This window comes from Pygocentrus nattereri, chromosome 10 (assembly GCF_015220715.1).
Source record: "Pygocentrus nattereri isolate fPygNat1 chromosome 10, fPygNat1.pri, whole genome shotgun sequence".
NCBI classification, from domain to species: Eukaryota; Metazoa; Chordata; class Actinopteri; order Characiformes; family Serrasalmidae; genus Pygocentrus; species Pygocentrus nattereri.
In genome coordinates, this window is record NC_051220.1 from 11,386,993 (window position 1) to 11,401,623 (window position 14,631).

Below are 14,631 nucleotides of genomic sequence, written 5' to 3' on the forward strand. Positions count from 1 at the left end.
TTCACCCAAAAGCACAACAATCAAAGATCTCAAACATATACAGATTTTAATTATGTTTCATTAGCTGACAACATAAAACAACTATGGTTCTGTGTCTTTGTTCCTCCAGGTTGGAGCAGTGTTCCCCAGGCAGAGTTCCTGGTCCCGTGGCCGCATCCCCCGGCATTCCTGATCCCGTGGCCACATCCCGCTGCCAGTCACCGCACCTCTGGACCTGCCTGCCCCCGTGGGCATCATTGCAGGCCCGCCTGCCCCCGTGGACGTCGTTGCAGGCCAGCATGGACATCGCAGTCCCTTTATTCCCGCTCGTCCTGCCCTCGCCTGTGTCTGTTTCCCGTGGGCCTCCTGTTTCTGTGTCTGCTGTTTCCCATGGGCCTCCTGTTTCTGTGTCTGCTGTTCCCCGTGGGCCCCCTGTTTCTCCCGTGTCTGCTGTTCCCCATGGGCCTCTTGCTTCTGTGTCTGCTTCTGTGTCTCCTGTTTCTGTTCCTTTGTTTTTGCCCTGCTCTTTTCCTGTTTCTGTCTTGTGCCCCTCTGTTGTGTCTGTGCCCATTCCCATTCCGGTTGTTGTTCCTGTGTCTCCTTTTGTTTCTGTCCTTGTTTCTGTCTGTGTGCCTGTCTCTGTGCCTGTGTCGGTCTTGGTTCCTGTTCCCCTGTCTTTTGCGTGGTCTGTCTTGTGTGCTTATTTTGCTCGTCCTGTTGTTCTTCCGGTCGTCTCTCGTTCGGCATCATTTTGTGGTGTGCCTCTTCATCCTCCCTCCATGTTTTGTCCTCGTTCTGTTTGTGTTTCGTCTGTTCCTGTGTCTGGTGTTGTGTCTCATGTTTCTGTGCCTTTGGCTTCCACTAGTGTTCCCGTTTCTGCCTCTGTGCCCATTTCTGCCTCTGTGCCTGTGGTTCCTGTTCAGGGCCTCTGTGTCTGTTCCCCTCCTTGTCTAGTTTGGTTCTGCCTTTGTTTTTGTCTTTGTGGGGAGTACTGTCACGATTGGCCCCTTCCAGTCCTGTCCTTGTGTTCATGTTTTGGTTTAGCCGTTGTGCGTTTGCTTTGGTTTAGCCCCCTCGTTTCGTCACTCTGCCCCGATTGTCTTCACCTGTTTTCCGTCTGTCCATCGTTTTCCCTGTGTATTTAAGCCCTGTGTTTGCCCCTTGTGTTTGCTGGTCTTTGTTGGTTGTTCTGGTTACTGTGTGTTGTTTGAACCTGCTTATTGCTTATTGTTGGTCTGTCATGTCTGCCCCTCATTCAATCCATGTTGGCTCTATGACCCTGGACCGTCTTTACTATGGATTGCTACTACCCTGGATTTGCCCATAATAAATCTTGCTTATCTCCGCATATGCGTCCATCTCCTCGCTCCCCGTTACAGCAGGCGAGCACAGGGATGCCAGAAGACGTGCAGACTGCTGCTTTCCAACCCCAGGATTTGAGATGGGGCACACAATTTTTGACGTAGAATGCGCAAGACTCCAGGCCAGGACGGCAGCACATAGACTTCCTGCGGAGACTGAAGAAGGCTCATCTCCCCCCTCCTATCCTCACCATGTTCTACAGGGGGACTGTGGAGAGTATTCTGAGCAGCTGCATCATTGCTTGGTTTGGGAATTGCACCGCCTTAGACTGCAAGACCCTACAGCATATAGTGAGGACAACTGAGAAGATCATTGGGGTCTCTCTCCCCTCCATCATGGACATCTACACCACACGTTGTATCCAGGAAGCCACTAGCATTGTGGACGACCTCATTCACCCCTCACATGGACTTTTTTCACTGCTGCTGTCTGGCAGAAGGTACCGGAGCATCCGTAACAGACTCCGCAACAGCTTTATTCCTCAAGCAATCAGGTTTTTAAACTCACAAGGACTGAGCTAACCCCCACCGCCCCCCAACATACACACACTCCACACACACAACTCTTTTGATGCTCTACTTGCACTATCTGGATCATTGCTGCTAACACTGTGTTAACACTAATCTTCCGCGAGCTACGAAAATTTTCGTAAGGGAAACCAGCGACCATGCATGGAGTGCGGTGGAAGTGGAAACCCCCCATGCCCACAGAAAGCTCCTACAGCTCCCAAAGCACCTAACATGACACAACTTGAAGGTGAACTTCAAGTTACAACCCGAGTGTATATGTTACCGATCCGACAGCGCGACGGAGAATCTGTACAATCGTGTTTCAAAAGTTATAATTCAAGGGCGCGTAGTAGCGACGGACGGAGCAGTGGCGATTTCTCTAAGACTGCAAGGGAAGCTCAGCTTGCCCTAAAATGTCAAATATGTTCAGTTGTGTTAACATTTCATTCACTACAAATGCGTTAAAAGCTGAGTGTCTTTTCACTTCAACAGGACCGCTCATTCAAACGGGACGTTTTTTTCATTGCTTCGAAACTCGCCGGTCATTGGATAAATGCCACGATTTTGTCCCGCCTCCGAACGCAGAGCGTCTATGTGGTGAATGGAGCTGTGGGCGGGTCTGGACGCGGAGATTCTGCAAAATGATTGAAGGATCAGACGAAAGGCTGAATCCTGTTTTGATTGACAGCTATTTTTACCCATTTACGTCAAAAGACAAACTGCAACCCATTTCTTGGCGTTTACTTGGTGAAAACACACTCCTAGTATTTTTGTGTTTCAGTTTAACATAATTTCAACATTTCCTTGTACGAGTTTAATTTCGTTTCGTTAGTTTGTTCAGTCAGTCGTTCATACTGTTGGCAAGGTCGAAGTGAACTAGCCAGCAAACAAGGTTCACACACAGAGCTGCTGTCTCAGTCCTCCTCTGTGAATTAACATAATAAAGGGTGATGTATGGTCCTGCTAATTGCTGGCAAGAAGGAGGGGTGATGTCCTGAGGATCTTGAAATCTCAGGAGGGCTAGTGTTAACTGGTTTTTCTACCTCAGTAACTGCTGTGTTTATGTCTGTCATCTGACTGCGTGGCTCACAGATCATGTTAATATCTCTGCACCTTATTCTCACCACCTCATGTCCAGAATGAGTGCTGTGTCGGTGCTGCACTGTCCTGTCTGTTTACTGTGTCTAATGTCTGTTTATCATATTTATTGTTTCTAGCTTCATTTTTTGTTTGCACACGATGTCTGCACATTCACACTTTGTACTTTTTGTTCCTTCTTGCACCGTGTTGTTCCTGGAGGAACGTAATTTCACTCCACTGTGTACTTGTACATAGATGGAATGACAATAAAAGCCTCTTGACTTGACTTTGACTGCAACACTGAGCAAAGTGTGGAGGAGCAAAACGCAGACCTGAGCAACTGTGTACTGGTGCTACAGTGCCTGGACAAAAAAGGGACAGAGACACACATAATGTCCAATGCATATGCAGCAGAGCGTAACACCCCAAATGTGAACCTCAAAAGAAAACACACATCACTAACACCTGGAAAGGGCATCTATGACCACTTGTTTTATGGCAGATAGATAAACAGAAACCTTGCAGTATAAGGGACCAGTGCATTAACGCTGATATATGTTGGACTTATGACTGAGAAGAACTACAGGGTTGTGGTCAGTGAAAATTTTGATGAGAACAGAAGTGCTACCAAGGTAACAACGGAGCCATAGCTTCCTTTTCAATGGTGCTAAAGGCTAATTGATGCTTTCAAAACCTATTGGAAAGGAAACGCTTGAAGAACACTGCCAGCAACTGTATCACATGCAACAGCTCATTGAAATCAAGTGCAGCAAGCATGGGGGAACTGATGAGTAGCAGAATCAGATGCTGACTTGCACTCGGATGATCACACAAAAAGGGACATCTGATTGCAGAAGGTTAATGCAGGGTGGCACAATAACCAAAACATGTACAAAAGCAGTTGTAGTGTTGCCTGCACCTTAGTGTCTCTAAGGTTCACCTGACCCTGTCCTGCAGTCTTCCCAAACTAGGAAATAACTCCTTTATCAAGTTCACACTTTTTTAAATCTAGGACAAAGAACGCATTTTGGAAACGGCTCTAAAAGACACTGTTTGCGCATTTTAGAAGATGATCTTGATAAAGTCTGCTTTTTGTGGTGAGATCTTTGTGGTGAGATGTTTCTTGTGAGCAGTTTGTGGTGAGCAGAGTGTGCTTACCGGCATATTTAGCACAGAGATAAGCATCATTGTGGTGGATTAATCAGATGAAGTCACAATAAAAAGGAGAGGGTGGATACGTTCACCTCATCATTCACTCACAGAGCTTCAAGCCTGCATTACATCACACAGAGGTAAGAGCTGGAACACACACACACACACACTGGTAGAAATGACTAAAGTAAAAAGTGAATAATACTAAACAGTCAGTCATTGTAGCCTTTGTATTAGTGCTGTAAAATAATAATTCACCTGTTTCTACTTAGTTTCTTACCTCTTATGTATTTAATTGTTCTGGGACAGTGTAATGTAGAGACATAGACACGGGCTGAAATTACAGTAAGACTAAATGGCGATAGACCCGTAAATGCAGATTCACTTGTTTCCATCATGTGTTGTTTTTCACTGCATCTTACATCAGGTGAAAAAATCAGAATAATGTGAGTGATTACCCTGAAACTATGACTCAAATACCTCATTGTATTCATTGTTGTTATGTTACTTTTACATGTTGGCTCACCTATAGACATGGAAGCAAATATACTAAGATCCAAACTAATTTGAGTGATGGAAAAACAACGCAACACAACATTTTTTATGACTAACACTTCATTGACAATTTAGTTGTTCATCCAAAGGATTCATCAGATTCCAACATGTGACAGACGTACAGGTTTCCATTCATAGGACCATGATGTCCATTGTCAACACCATGACCGTGACAACTGATCACTGTGTTGTGTAAACACTTTATATATAGGCAAGCGTAGAAATCATGTGGTAGCTTAACATTGCATGTGTTCATGTGCAGACATATGCATTGATATGCATTGGTAATAAAAAAATAAAATAAATAGAGCTTCTGTATAAGTTGCAGTATAAGTTTAACTCCGTTGTTAAGTACAGAATAAGTGGGCCTTCTTCCTCGCTCTTGTAAGTGTAAACAATATTATGAACAGTGCTGCCTCACAATGAACAAGTCCTGGTGTTATCAGAATAAAGTTCCAACCATAACTTAAGGTTCTTATAGGAAAATATGCCTAGGCAATGCGTTGTCGAACATTGAAAGTGGGAGTGACTAGGCTAGCTAATATCCAAGCTTGTTGCATGGCCCCGATCTTAAACATTTCACATGCTCCGAATGAACACAATGGCTTTTTCATAATGGGTGAAATGTTTAACACTCTGTAGTTCAGTTCTTAGGCCCAATCCCATTTCACCCCTTGGCCCTACCACTTAGCCCATAGCCCTCTGTTTTGCGCGTTCACGTCTAGGGGTAGGGTGTCCTGATTTTTGTTGAGATGGAGGGGTAGGGCAAAGTGTTAGAGCTGTATGGCCCTCCAAACTAAGATACACTCCAAACTCCAAACTCCAATTATAGCAGAGTGTTATGAGAAAAAATGAAAACTCACTTGTGACTCAATTCCAAGGGGTTAGGGTGACACTTGAAAACAAGTGGTAGGAATTAAAAAAAGAAATGGGATTAGGCCTTAATGTAAATAGGAAAAGTAGAACAAACTTGATGCGGTCATGCAAGGCCTTCTTGCATTTCTTGAAGGTATTTTGATGATTGATATTAACAGGAACTGTTTAGCTGAAATCATTGCTGTTTAGGGGGGTTCCAGTAGTTCCTGAAAGCAAAGGTTGACACATTTTTGCCAAAAAAGACATTTAATGTTAGATGAACTGAAAACTATGTATTTATACACCTTCTGTAATATTTATTTTATAGGGTACTCTATGTGTTGTTACGAGATAAATGAAAATCTGATAATATTTGTGAGGGAAGGTTCACAAACATTGCAACACAGTAGTACACAATCTGCATTCAGTTGAAATTCAATACAATGACATATATTAATAAGACAGGTGTATACAACCTTTCTATAATAAAGATTTTCCATATATGTATTCATCTAGAATGATTACAGGTGTTATTTATATTAATATTATTATTATTATTATTATTATTAGCAACAACAGCAACAACAACAGTATTCATAGTAATACAAACTGTACAATTTTTCAAATACTTTCTGTAGCATTTTCTGCAAAAATTATGAATGTTTATAAATCAGATTATACTTGGGAGCACAAAGGTTACAAATGTACCTGAAAATAGTCATAACTCACTTACAATCTTTAACTTATGCTCAAAAATTTAAGAAAATAATCACTAAACAAAATCAGTGTCAATGAAATTACCCATTATTATTGCTTAAATCAACAAACTAATTGCTATAGGTGCACATCTAATACAATGATGTTTTCTCACAGTTCTAAATTCACTTCGCTTATACATTCATAAGGTAGTCTAATCTTAAACACGTTTGCAGATACTGAGTACAATTATCTTCAACTGGCCCAAGGAAACTCTTGAGTAAGACTTATTGATCAAAATGTACTATACTTTTCTGTTGAACTGTATTACTTTTACACGCATTCATTAACATTCATATCAACAGTGGAGACCCAAGGGTTCTCCGAGGGCTCAAATGTTCTAGCTTGTTATATAAATCTTTCCAGACTCCTTCCTATTTCCTCATAGCTGTGAGATGAGATCTCCATTGGGTACTGGGTATTTATGATGTGAATGGCCTGGCTGCCCACTGCTTCAACATACTGGCAAATTGCTGTCCCTGGCCTGCTGCACTTGGCCTGGGAAAGTGACATAGACCTGTGGGGGATGTGTAACATCCACTTGCAGGAATACCTCTTCCTGTAAGATAGCTTAAATGACCTTTTCCAAACATCTTTCTAGTGTTTGAGGGTTGCCTTAGTTTCACATGTTGCCTGTCTTACTCAGGCATTGAGCCACAGATGAAGCCTTCTAATATGTGGTCAACAAGACTAAAGCAGGTGTATGTTCATGATATTTGGTTAGCAGAGTGTACAGCATAGGACTCATTACACAGCCCAGGGGGGTTCTAGTGTTTTGGCCAATAGAGCAGCACAACCCATTCATATTGCATCCTGACTGCATGAAGCCTATTTCTCAGGAAGTCTAGAACACGGCTGCATATTGAGAGCTCAGTCCAAGTGGGTGGACTATGCTGACTAGCTTTTGAGGCATGGTAGTATGGTGTTAAAAGCTGACCTAAAGTACATCAACTGGGTCATTTGTGTGCAGCATAACCCCAGCTAAATATTGCTTTTGGAGACTGTTGGCTGTTGCTAGGGAGATCAGGCTTGAATGGCATCCTCAGTAAATCAAGACAGACACAGTCTAAATATGCTGCAGCTAATAGTTGTTGGGGCCAAGGGATGATGTCCATCAGGTTTTAGGAGATGGTGGTGGCCCAGAGGAGCCCAAAGGGTATTTTTGTTTCAAGCTGCTGAAACTTTCACTGATTGAAAAGGCAAAGGGCACACATGGCTCTCAGGCAACATGAAAAAGGAAATCCTCTAACTTTGTTGAACACCAGCCCTTCAGTACTAAATTAAAGAACACTGTGTTGTCTTAAAAGTCAGTAATCACCCCTAATCTCTGACCTGGTTCAGAGATGGTGGCTTTGTATTTTATAAAAGTGGGCAGTGTCTTCAGCAGATGCACATTATTTCTGTAATAAATTGGTTTCTGCTGACTTTTTTTCTTTTTTATACATAAAAGTTATTGTTGCTCAAAACGTTTGCCAATGCAAATCAACTGTAATCTAAAGACAGAGGAGATAAAGACTGAAAAACACTTGGAGTGTTCCTCTAATTACATTGCTCAGTTTGTGTTGGTGGAAATATAGACTGTAATCTTACATAAAATATATGGGTGAACATATTGGATGATGCTTAGCAGTATTGCAAATAATGTTCATGTGAAAATAAGTATGAAGTTAGACAGCACATAAAGGTCAGTAGTGCCACTGACATTATACTATTGAACAAATGGGAAGAAAACTTGGTGAGTCTGATGTGAGATTATTTAGAAACAGGAGCGGGTAATGATTTCATTGTCTGCTGTGGCTGTCCTATTGAAGTTTTGCCACTGACTAGTGGTTTCACATGTATTAGTAATCCTAATGCTGTGTGTCTTCACACACACCTCAAACTGAAAACTCACTTGCCCGTGAGAAAATATTTCTAACATATGGCTGCCAGTTGCTTTTTCAAATACATTTTAAATAGAATATGATAAAATACACCAACATGTAAAAAGCATGTGCCATGAACGCACAAACAGGTCTGGTCCAGTTGGTATCAAGTGATCATAACAGTGAGTTTGTTTACATGGCAAATAAAACTAATTATGCTTGTGAGTTCAGACCATATCTTCAACATGGATTTTATATGTATAATGGAAAACTGAGTGAAGGACGGGAAGAACTCTGAGAACTTGAGCTGGAGTTCTGGGCAGCTTCTGCCTGTAGCTAGACAGCCAGAACCTCACATCAGCTGTAGTAGGACTGGGGCAGGACAAAATAAAAAATAGAATAAAATGTGCCATAACTTTTGCAGAGACCATAGTTATATTTTAGATATAGATATCTTGTGGGAGGTCCCCCGGGAGTATGGGGTACTGGGACTACTACTCAGAACAGTGAGACAGTTAGAGCTGTGTTCAAATACTCAGCATTAAGTCAGGCTCTTTCAGTGTTAGCGTTGGACTCTGCCAGGATTGCCCTATCTCCACTCCTGTTTGTGATATTCATGGACAGAGCGTCAAGGCGTAGCTGAGTTCAGTAAGGGCATTATGTGTGGATGCTGGGGGGTGGCATCTCTGCTATTTGCAGATGATGTTGTTCTTTTGGCTGGATCGCATGGATGCTTCCAGCGCTCACTGAAGGATCAGCACCTCCAAGTCTGAGTCCATGGGCCTAGCCCAGAAAAGGATGGCATGCCAACTCCAGGTAAGGGGAAAGGACTTGCCCCAGGTGGAGGAGTTTAAGTATCTCAGGGTCTTGTTCATGAGTGATGGGAGGAGGGATCGTGAGATTGGCCACAGGCTGGGACAGGCGGCAGCAGTAATGCAGTCACTGTACCGGATTGTAGTGGTGAAGATAGAGCTGAGCTATAAGGCAAAAGTTTGGACCAACATTCGTCTCAGCCTCGGAAGTAATCTGGCAGTTGTGGCTCATGAAACTATATAAATGCTCGCTCACACACACACACACACACACACACACACACACTCACACACACACACACACACACACACACACACACACACACACACACACACACACACACACACACACACACACACAAACACACACACACACACACACACTCTCTCACAAACTTCATCATAAATTCACAGATAATTTGAATGTTCCAGAGGTCATGCAAACTTGAAAATGTTAAAAGAAAAAAAACACTGATTGTAAAAAAGGGTAAGGAGTCTAGGCAAATGTAAAGGTAGCTCTGCAGAATTAGTCAATATGTAGTCAATTAAAATGCTGCATAAGTATTGAGTTACTTTCATTCCATGAATGCATTTAATTTAAAACAAAATAAAGTTATACGGGTAATGGTAACTGTTCTTTACTTACATTTTAAGTAGGATTTGCAACAGTTCAAATGTTATTAAATTTACTTCTTACTCTGTCCAGAATGAGGGTTTTGCTTACTGTCGCTGCTTTTGTGGCTGTGGCCGGTGCAGCCAGAATGTCTTTGGAGGATCTGGAGTTCCACGGTTGGAAACAGAAGTTTGGGGGGAAATCTACATCAAATCTGCTTCTGTACAACAAATTACAATGTTCCTTTACTGCAGTGGCAAATTCTTTACTAAAACTGAAAAATATATATTGAATGTTTTTTTTATTGAAAGAATATTACATCTTTCATTTAAAATAATAATTTACACTTTAAAAAAACTAATATGTTTATGGCCTATGTAACATTTTTTGGCAGAAGCTCAGAAACAGAAAAGCTCCAGCAATTTTGAAAATGCAAATGCAAAAATACGACCTCAAATTCATAAACAGAACAGCAGATTTTAAAATGCAACAGCAAATTCAGAAACTTAACACCAAATTCAAGAAAACCATGAATTCAGAAATGCAACAGCAAATTTTTGCAATAGCAAAACCACAAACATGGTAACAACATCAAAAGGTTGAAGAGAGACTGAGTGATGGACGCTCCTTATCTTTTTTTAAGTGGCCATATTTAATCATATTAAAGCTCTGCTCTGAATCATGTGCCGGTCTGCTGTCTGGAATATTGGTGCTGAAGATGTGAAGCAGAAACTCTGTAGCGGCCTGGAGGGACAAACTGTGTGCATGCATTTACAGTATGTGTGTCTGTGGAAAATAATGTGTATGCACTATATATATGTTTCCCTGAGGGTCAGATGTTCAAGAAGACAAAGAAGCTGGTAAGCTTGAGTGAGCAACAGCTGGTGGACTGTTCTGGGAGTTCTGGAAACCATGGCTGTAATGGTGGCCTTGCATTAAAGGCCTTTGACTACATCAAGAAAAGTGGAGGCCTGGAGGCAGCGAACACCTATCCATACCAGGCCATGGTGAGGCTGCGGTAGTTAATGATGCCAATAATTTAATTAGGGAGACACAAATTTGTCCTTTTGCCAAAATGTATTTGATCAACTGAGGCATTTTTTGCTGTCTGAAGTTTGCTTTGCATGCTGTAAAGTGGAGCTACAATGCTAACTCGTAGTGCTATTTTGTCCACACATTTTTGCTCATTTTTAAAGCAGTAAGTCAAGCAGGTATTTGATGATTTGGGCATTCGGTTTGCAGAGTGCTAAGTAGTGTGGTTAATAGGCTGTTAGCTCCAGAGCAAAACTTTACTGGGTGAGAAGAAAATTTTGCCGATGTTTTTGAACTTTGAACTAGCTGATCCTGACTGTTTTCATCTTTCCTCAGGAAGGGCCGTGCAGGTTTAATAACCGGAAAGCTAGGGCCAAGTGTTCCGCCTATAAAAGGGTGCAGCAGACAGAAGGCGCTCTGAAGTACGCTGTGGCCACAGTTGGGCCTATTTCTGTATCTGCGGATGTTTCCAAAGACAGCTTCCAGCTCTATGTGTCAGGTAACCCTCAGGAATCTGCTCTACTCATTACCATATTCTGTGTTTCAGGCATACGTGAGGAAATTCACAGTTCTAAAATAGTGATTGATTTCAGTCAAACACAAACATTCCCTTCCTCCATCAGGAGTAGGAGAAACGATAGAAAGGTGTTAGTAAGGAATGTGTAATGCCTGGCTCACACTATCCTTAACATTTGGAGTTGTTTCGGTTTCTTTTTCATTTTCATTCCTGAAATTAAAAAAAAGAAAAAAACATTGGAAGATCAAGCACACAGCTCAATGACAATTCATTCAGCTCACGGTGACAGAACAATGCTAAGATCGGTTAGCTTATTAGTTACCTTTAGTTAAGTAAGCTGTTGATAGTTACCAGATTTGACAGGACTGTATGCATTTGACATTCATCTCACATTTGGCAATAAAACCAAAAGATTTAAGGGTGGCCACTTCCTTTTTCTCCCATTATATGAAAAACATCACGGCAAAATGTCAGAGGAAGCCCGCAAGCGAGTCCTATATGAATAGGAGTCAATGGAGCTAAACAAGAAGTTAAAATGTTTTCTGAAGGCTTGTCCAGGACCATCCTTTAATTTTGGAAAATGGAAGGATGAATTTCACTAAAAATGCAAAAGAAACTTACTTATATTTCTTCTTTCAACAGCAAACAGGTTTTGGGCTGCAGCATGCTAGCATTACTGTTTTTGAATGCTGACTGCTTAGCATCACTGCTACTGAGCGCTGTTTGTTTAGCATCACTGCTACTAAGCGCTGTGTTAGCGTCACTGCTACTGAGCGCTGTTTGGTTAGCATCACTGCTACTGAGCACTGATTGGTTAGCATCACTGCTACAGAGCGCTGATTGGTTAGCATCACTGCTACAGAGTGCTGATTGGTTAGCATCACTGCTACTGAGCGCTGTGTTAGCATCACTGCTACTGAGCGCTGATTGGTTAGCATCACTGCTACTGAGAGCTGATTGATTAGCATTACTGCAACTGAGCACTGATTGTTTAGCATTACTGCTACTGAGCGCTGATTGGTTAGCATCACTTCTACTGAGAGCTGATTGATTAGCATTACTGCTACTGAGCACTGATTGTTTAGCATTACTGCTACTGAGCACTGATTGTTCAGCATTACTGCTACTGAACACTGATTGTTTAGCTATGCTGAGTGCTGAAAAGTCTTATAACTCAAAATCAAAAGCTCTCGAAAATATAACAGTTGTGTTACGGTGTATTATGCTGCTGTGTGTTGAAGAAATGAAGGTATTCTTCTATATAAAAATGTTTAAGCACTCATTAACTATGACTTTTCAAATGCTACATATTAACCCATTCATTTTGGACTAAGACATTACTGAGTAGTAATTTTTCTCACTACAAATTCTCTGGCAATACAGTCTGTGTATAGATAAACATTGTACACATGCCGTTCTTTGTATTATTTCATTAAAGTTTGCTGACAAACCTAAGATAAAAGACAAAGAGTCCCTCTTAACATCTAATGAACATTGCTATGACTATTTAGCATTAGCTCATCTGAGCTTATGTCGCTAAGATTTCCTCTTTATTAGACATTCAGATCTGCTGGGTTAATGTGAAGTTAACACTTCCCTCAGTTAATTCAGACCTGGATTCCAGAATCCATTTCTGTTTCTGAAATGATGTGTATCTGATCGGAACATCAAGCCAGTTTATTTTTGAATGATAAAATGTTTCAGATGCTCCTATGTGTGCTTTTATGGGGCAGTCGGGGGCTGGAGGTTAGGGAACTGGAAGATTGCTGGTTCGATCCCCAGTGCTGACAGTCCATGACTGAGGTGTCCTTGAGCAAGTATCTAACCCCCAATTGCTCCCCAGGCGCTGTGGATAGGACTGCCCACTGCTCCAGGCAAGTGTGCTCACTGCCCCTTAGTGTGTGTGTGCTCATTAGTGTGTATGTGGTGTTTCACTTCATGGATGGGTTGAATGTGGAGTTGATATTTCCCCGTTTGTTGGATTAAAAAAAAAAAATATTTTAAATGTTCATTTGTGTTAATAATCTGTTAGCACACATGTTGTGGATATTACTATCTTAGCATATACTGAAAGTTTGACTCACCTAGCAACAGTAACTGAGGGAGGCAGGACTTTCTCTGAATTTTGTTAATAGTCCATTTGATTTATCAGATAATTGTTGCACATCCTAATTGAAAGCTGGTAACCTGAATGATTACAGGTGTGTATGATGAGCCAAACTGCAGCAGCACTAAGCTGGGTCACGCCATGCTGGCTGTTGGTTACGGCACTGATAAGCAGGGAAGGGACTACTGGCTGGTCAAGAACAGGTAATTTAACAAACCAGCCAAACATTAAAAGAGATGATTCCTGGTCACATCACAGTCAGGGATGTGGAGTAACGTGCTTTACTCAGAGGACAAAAATCCAAAAATATCCACCATTTGTTTTGCAGCTGGGGTGTTAAATGGGGTGAAAAAGGCTACATCAAGATGTCCAGGAACAAGGGTAACCAGTGTGGTATCGCCACAAGGCCCTCCTTCCCTGTGGTTTAAAGGTATAACTTCATTAAATCTGTGTCAGTCCTCATCTACAGAGACCTACACTGTTGGGTTCAGTTCCAGCTGCCTGTTTGAGAAGCTGATGGAGACTTTCATAAACTAGAATCATGGTGTAAATAATCACGAGTTTGAATGACCATTATAAAACTCCTGTGGTCAAACGTATTTGCCATAGTTGCCACAGATGTGAAGTTAAAAGACTCGTGCAGGTCAGTTGATCTCCTGGAGCGGAGATGGGATCTCCAGAATTAGAACTGAACTACAGCAATGAATACATGGTATCTCTAAGTGTAACACAACATTAAGGATGCAGCTGGTCTTGTGAGTAAATTCTATTAATTGTTCTTTATCTACAGACTGGAGAGAGCCAGAACCTGAAAACCCCACAGAGGAGGATCCACTTTGCTCAGAATGCATTTACTGATTAAGCAAACAAAAACGTCTTTCTTCCGTCTTTCCCTTTTCTCTGTTTAAAAGTGGCTTTAAACCACAATGCTTTCTTAAAAATACTAATGAATCTCTGTGAAACCCAGCTCTTTCTGACTGCTGAAAACATAATAAACACTTGGCATTCACAAAATATCTAATGTCTGTGAGTCATACCAGCACATAAACACACATTATGAAAAAATGTGATCTGTAATTCATGCAAAACTTCACTTGAATGACTTTTTTTGCATTCTCTGCATCTAGCACTGAATGTTTCTCTGCAATGAAAGGCTCATTATTTGAAGGCATAGTGAACTTGATGCTGGTGTAAGCGGCAGGAGAACAGCACTTCAGTAATGACTGCATAAAGATGCACTTTTTTCTCAGGCTAAAAGGCTTGAGTTCCTATCTCTGCTTGTTGTACATATTAACCTGGTAGAAAAACATACAAACATGTCCACAGTCTTCAGATTAGAAGCTTCGCAGTTTCTTCTTTCTGCATATAGGGACGGTCATGGGCTGGAGGTTAGGGAACCAGCCTTATGAACTTAAAGTCTTCAGTTCGATCCCCAGA

The 14,631-nt window shown here is 41.6% G+C and overlaps 1 protein-coding gene across 1 annotated transcript; it reads left to right on the plus strand.

The window, feature by feature from the left end:
• The first annotated feature begins 10,374 nt into the window (after positions 1-10,374).
• Positions 10,375-14,113, plus strand: LOC108415456 (digestive cysteine proteinase 3-like). Its single transcript, XM_017688499.2, has 5 exons — positions 10,375-10,545; positions 10,907-11,069; positions 13,289-13,397; positions 13,523-13,624; positions 13,985-14,113. The coding sequence occupies exons 1-4, from the start codon at positions 10,375-10,377 to the stop codon at positions 13,620-13,622; spliced, it is 543 nt and encodes a 180-aa protein (XP_017543988.2). The 3' UTR covers positions 13,623-13,624; positions 13,985-14,113.
• The last annotated feature ends 518 nt before the right edge of the window (positions 14,114-14,631 follow it).

Excerpts from the sequence above, each read along its gene's own strand:
- LOC108415456 (XM_017688499.2), top strand. The coding sequence starts at position 10,375 with ATGTTCAAGAAGACAAAGAAGCTGGTAAGCTTGAGTGAGCAACAGCTG. Across the intron at positions 10,546-10,906 it reads CCTATCCATACCAGGCCATG|GAAGGGCCGTGCAGGTTTAA; the intron begins GTGAGGCTGCGG and ends ATCTTTCCTCAG. Across the intron at positions 11,070-13,288 it reads CTTCCAGCTCTATGTGTCAG|GTGTGTATGATGAGCCAAAC; the intron begins GTAACCCTCAGG and ends GAATGATTACAG.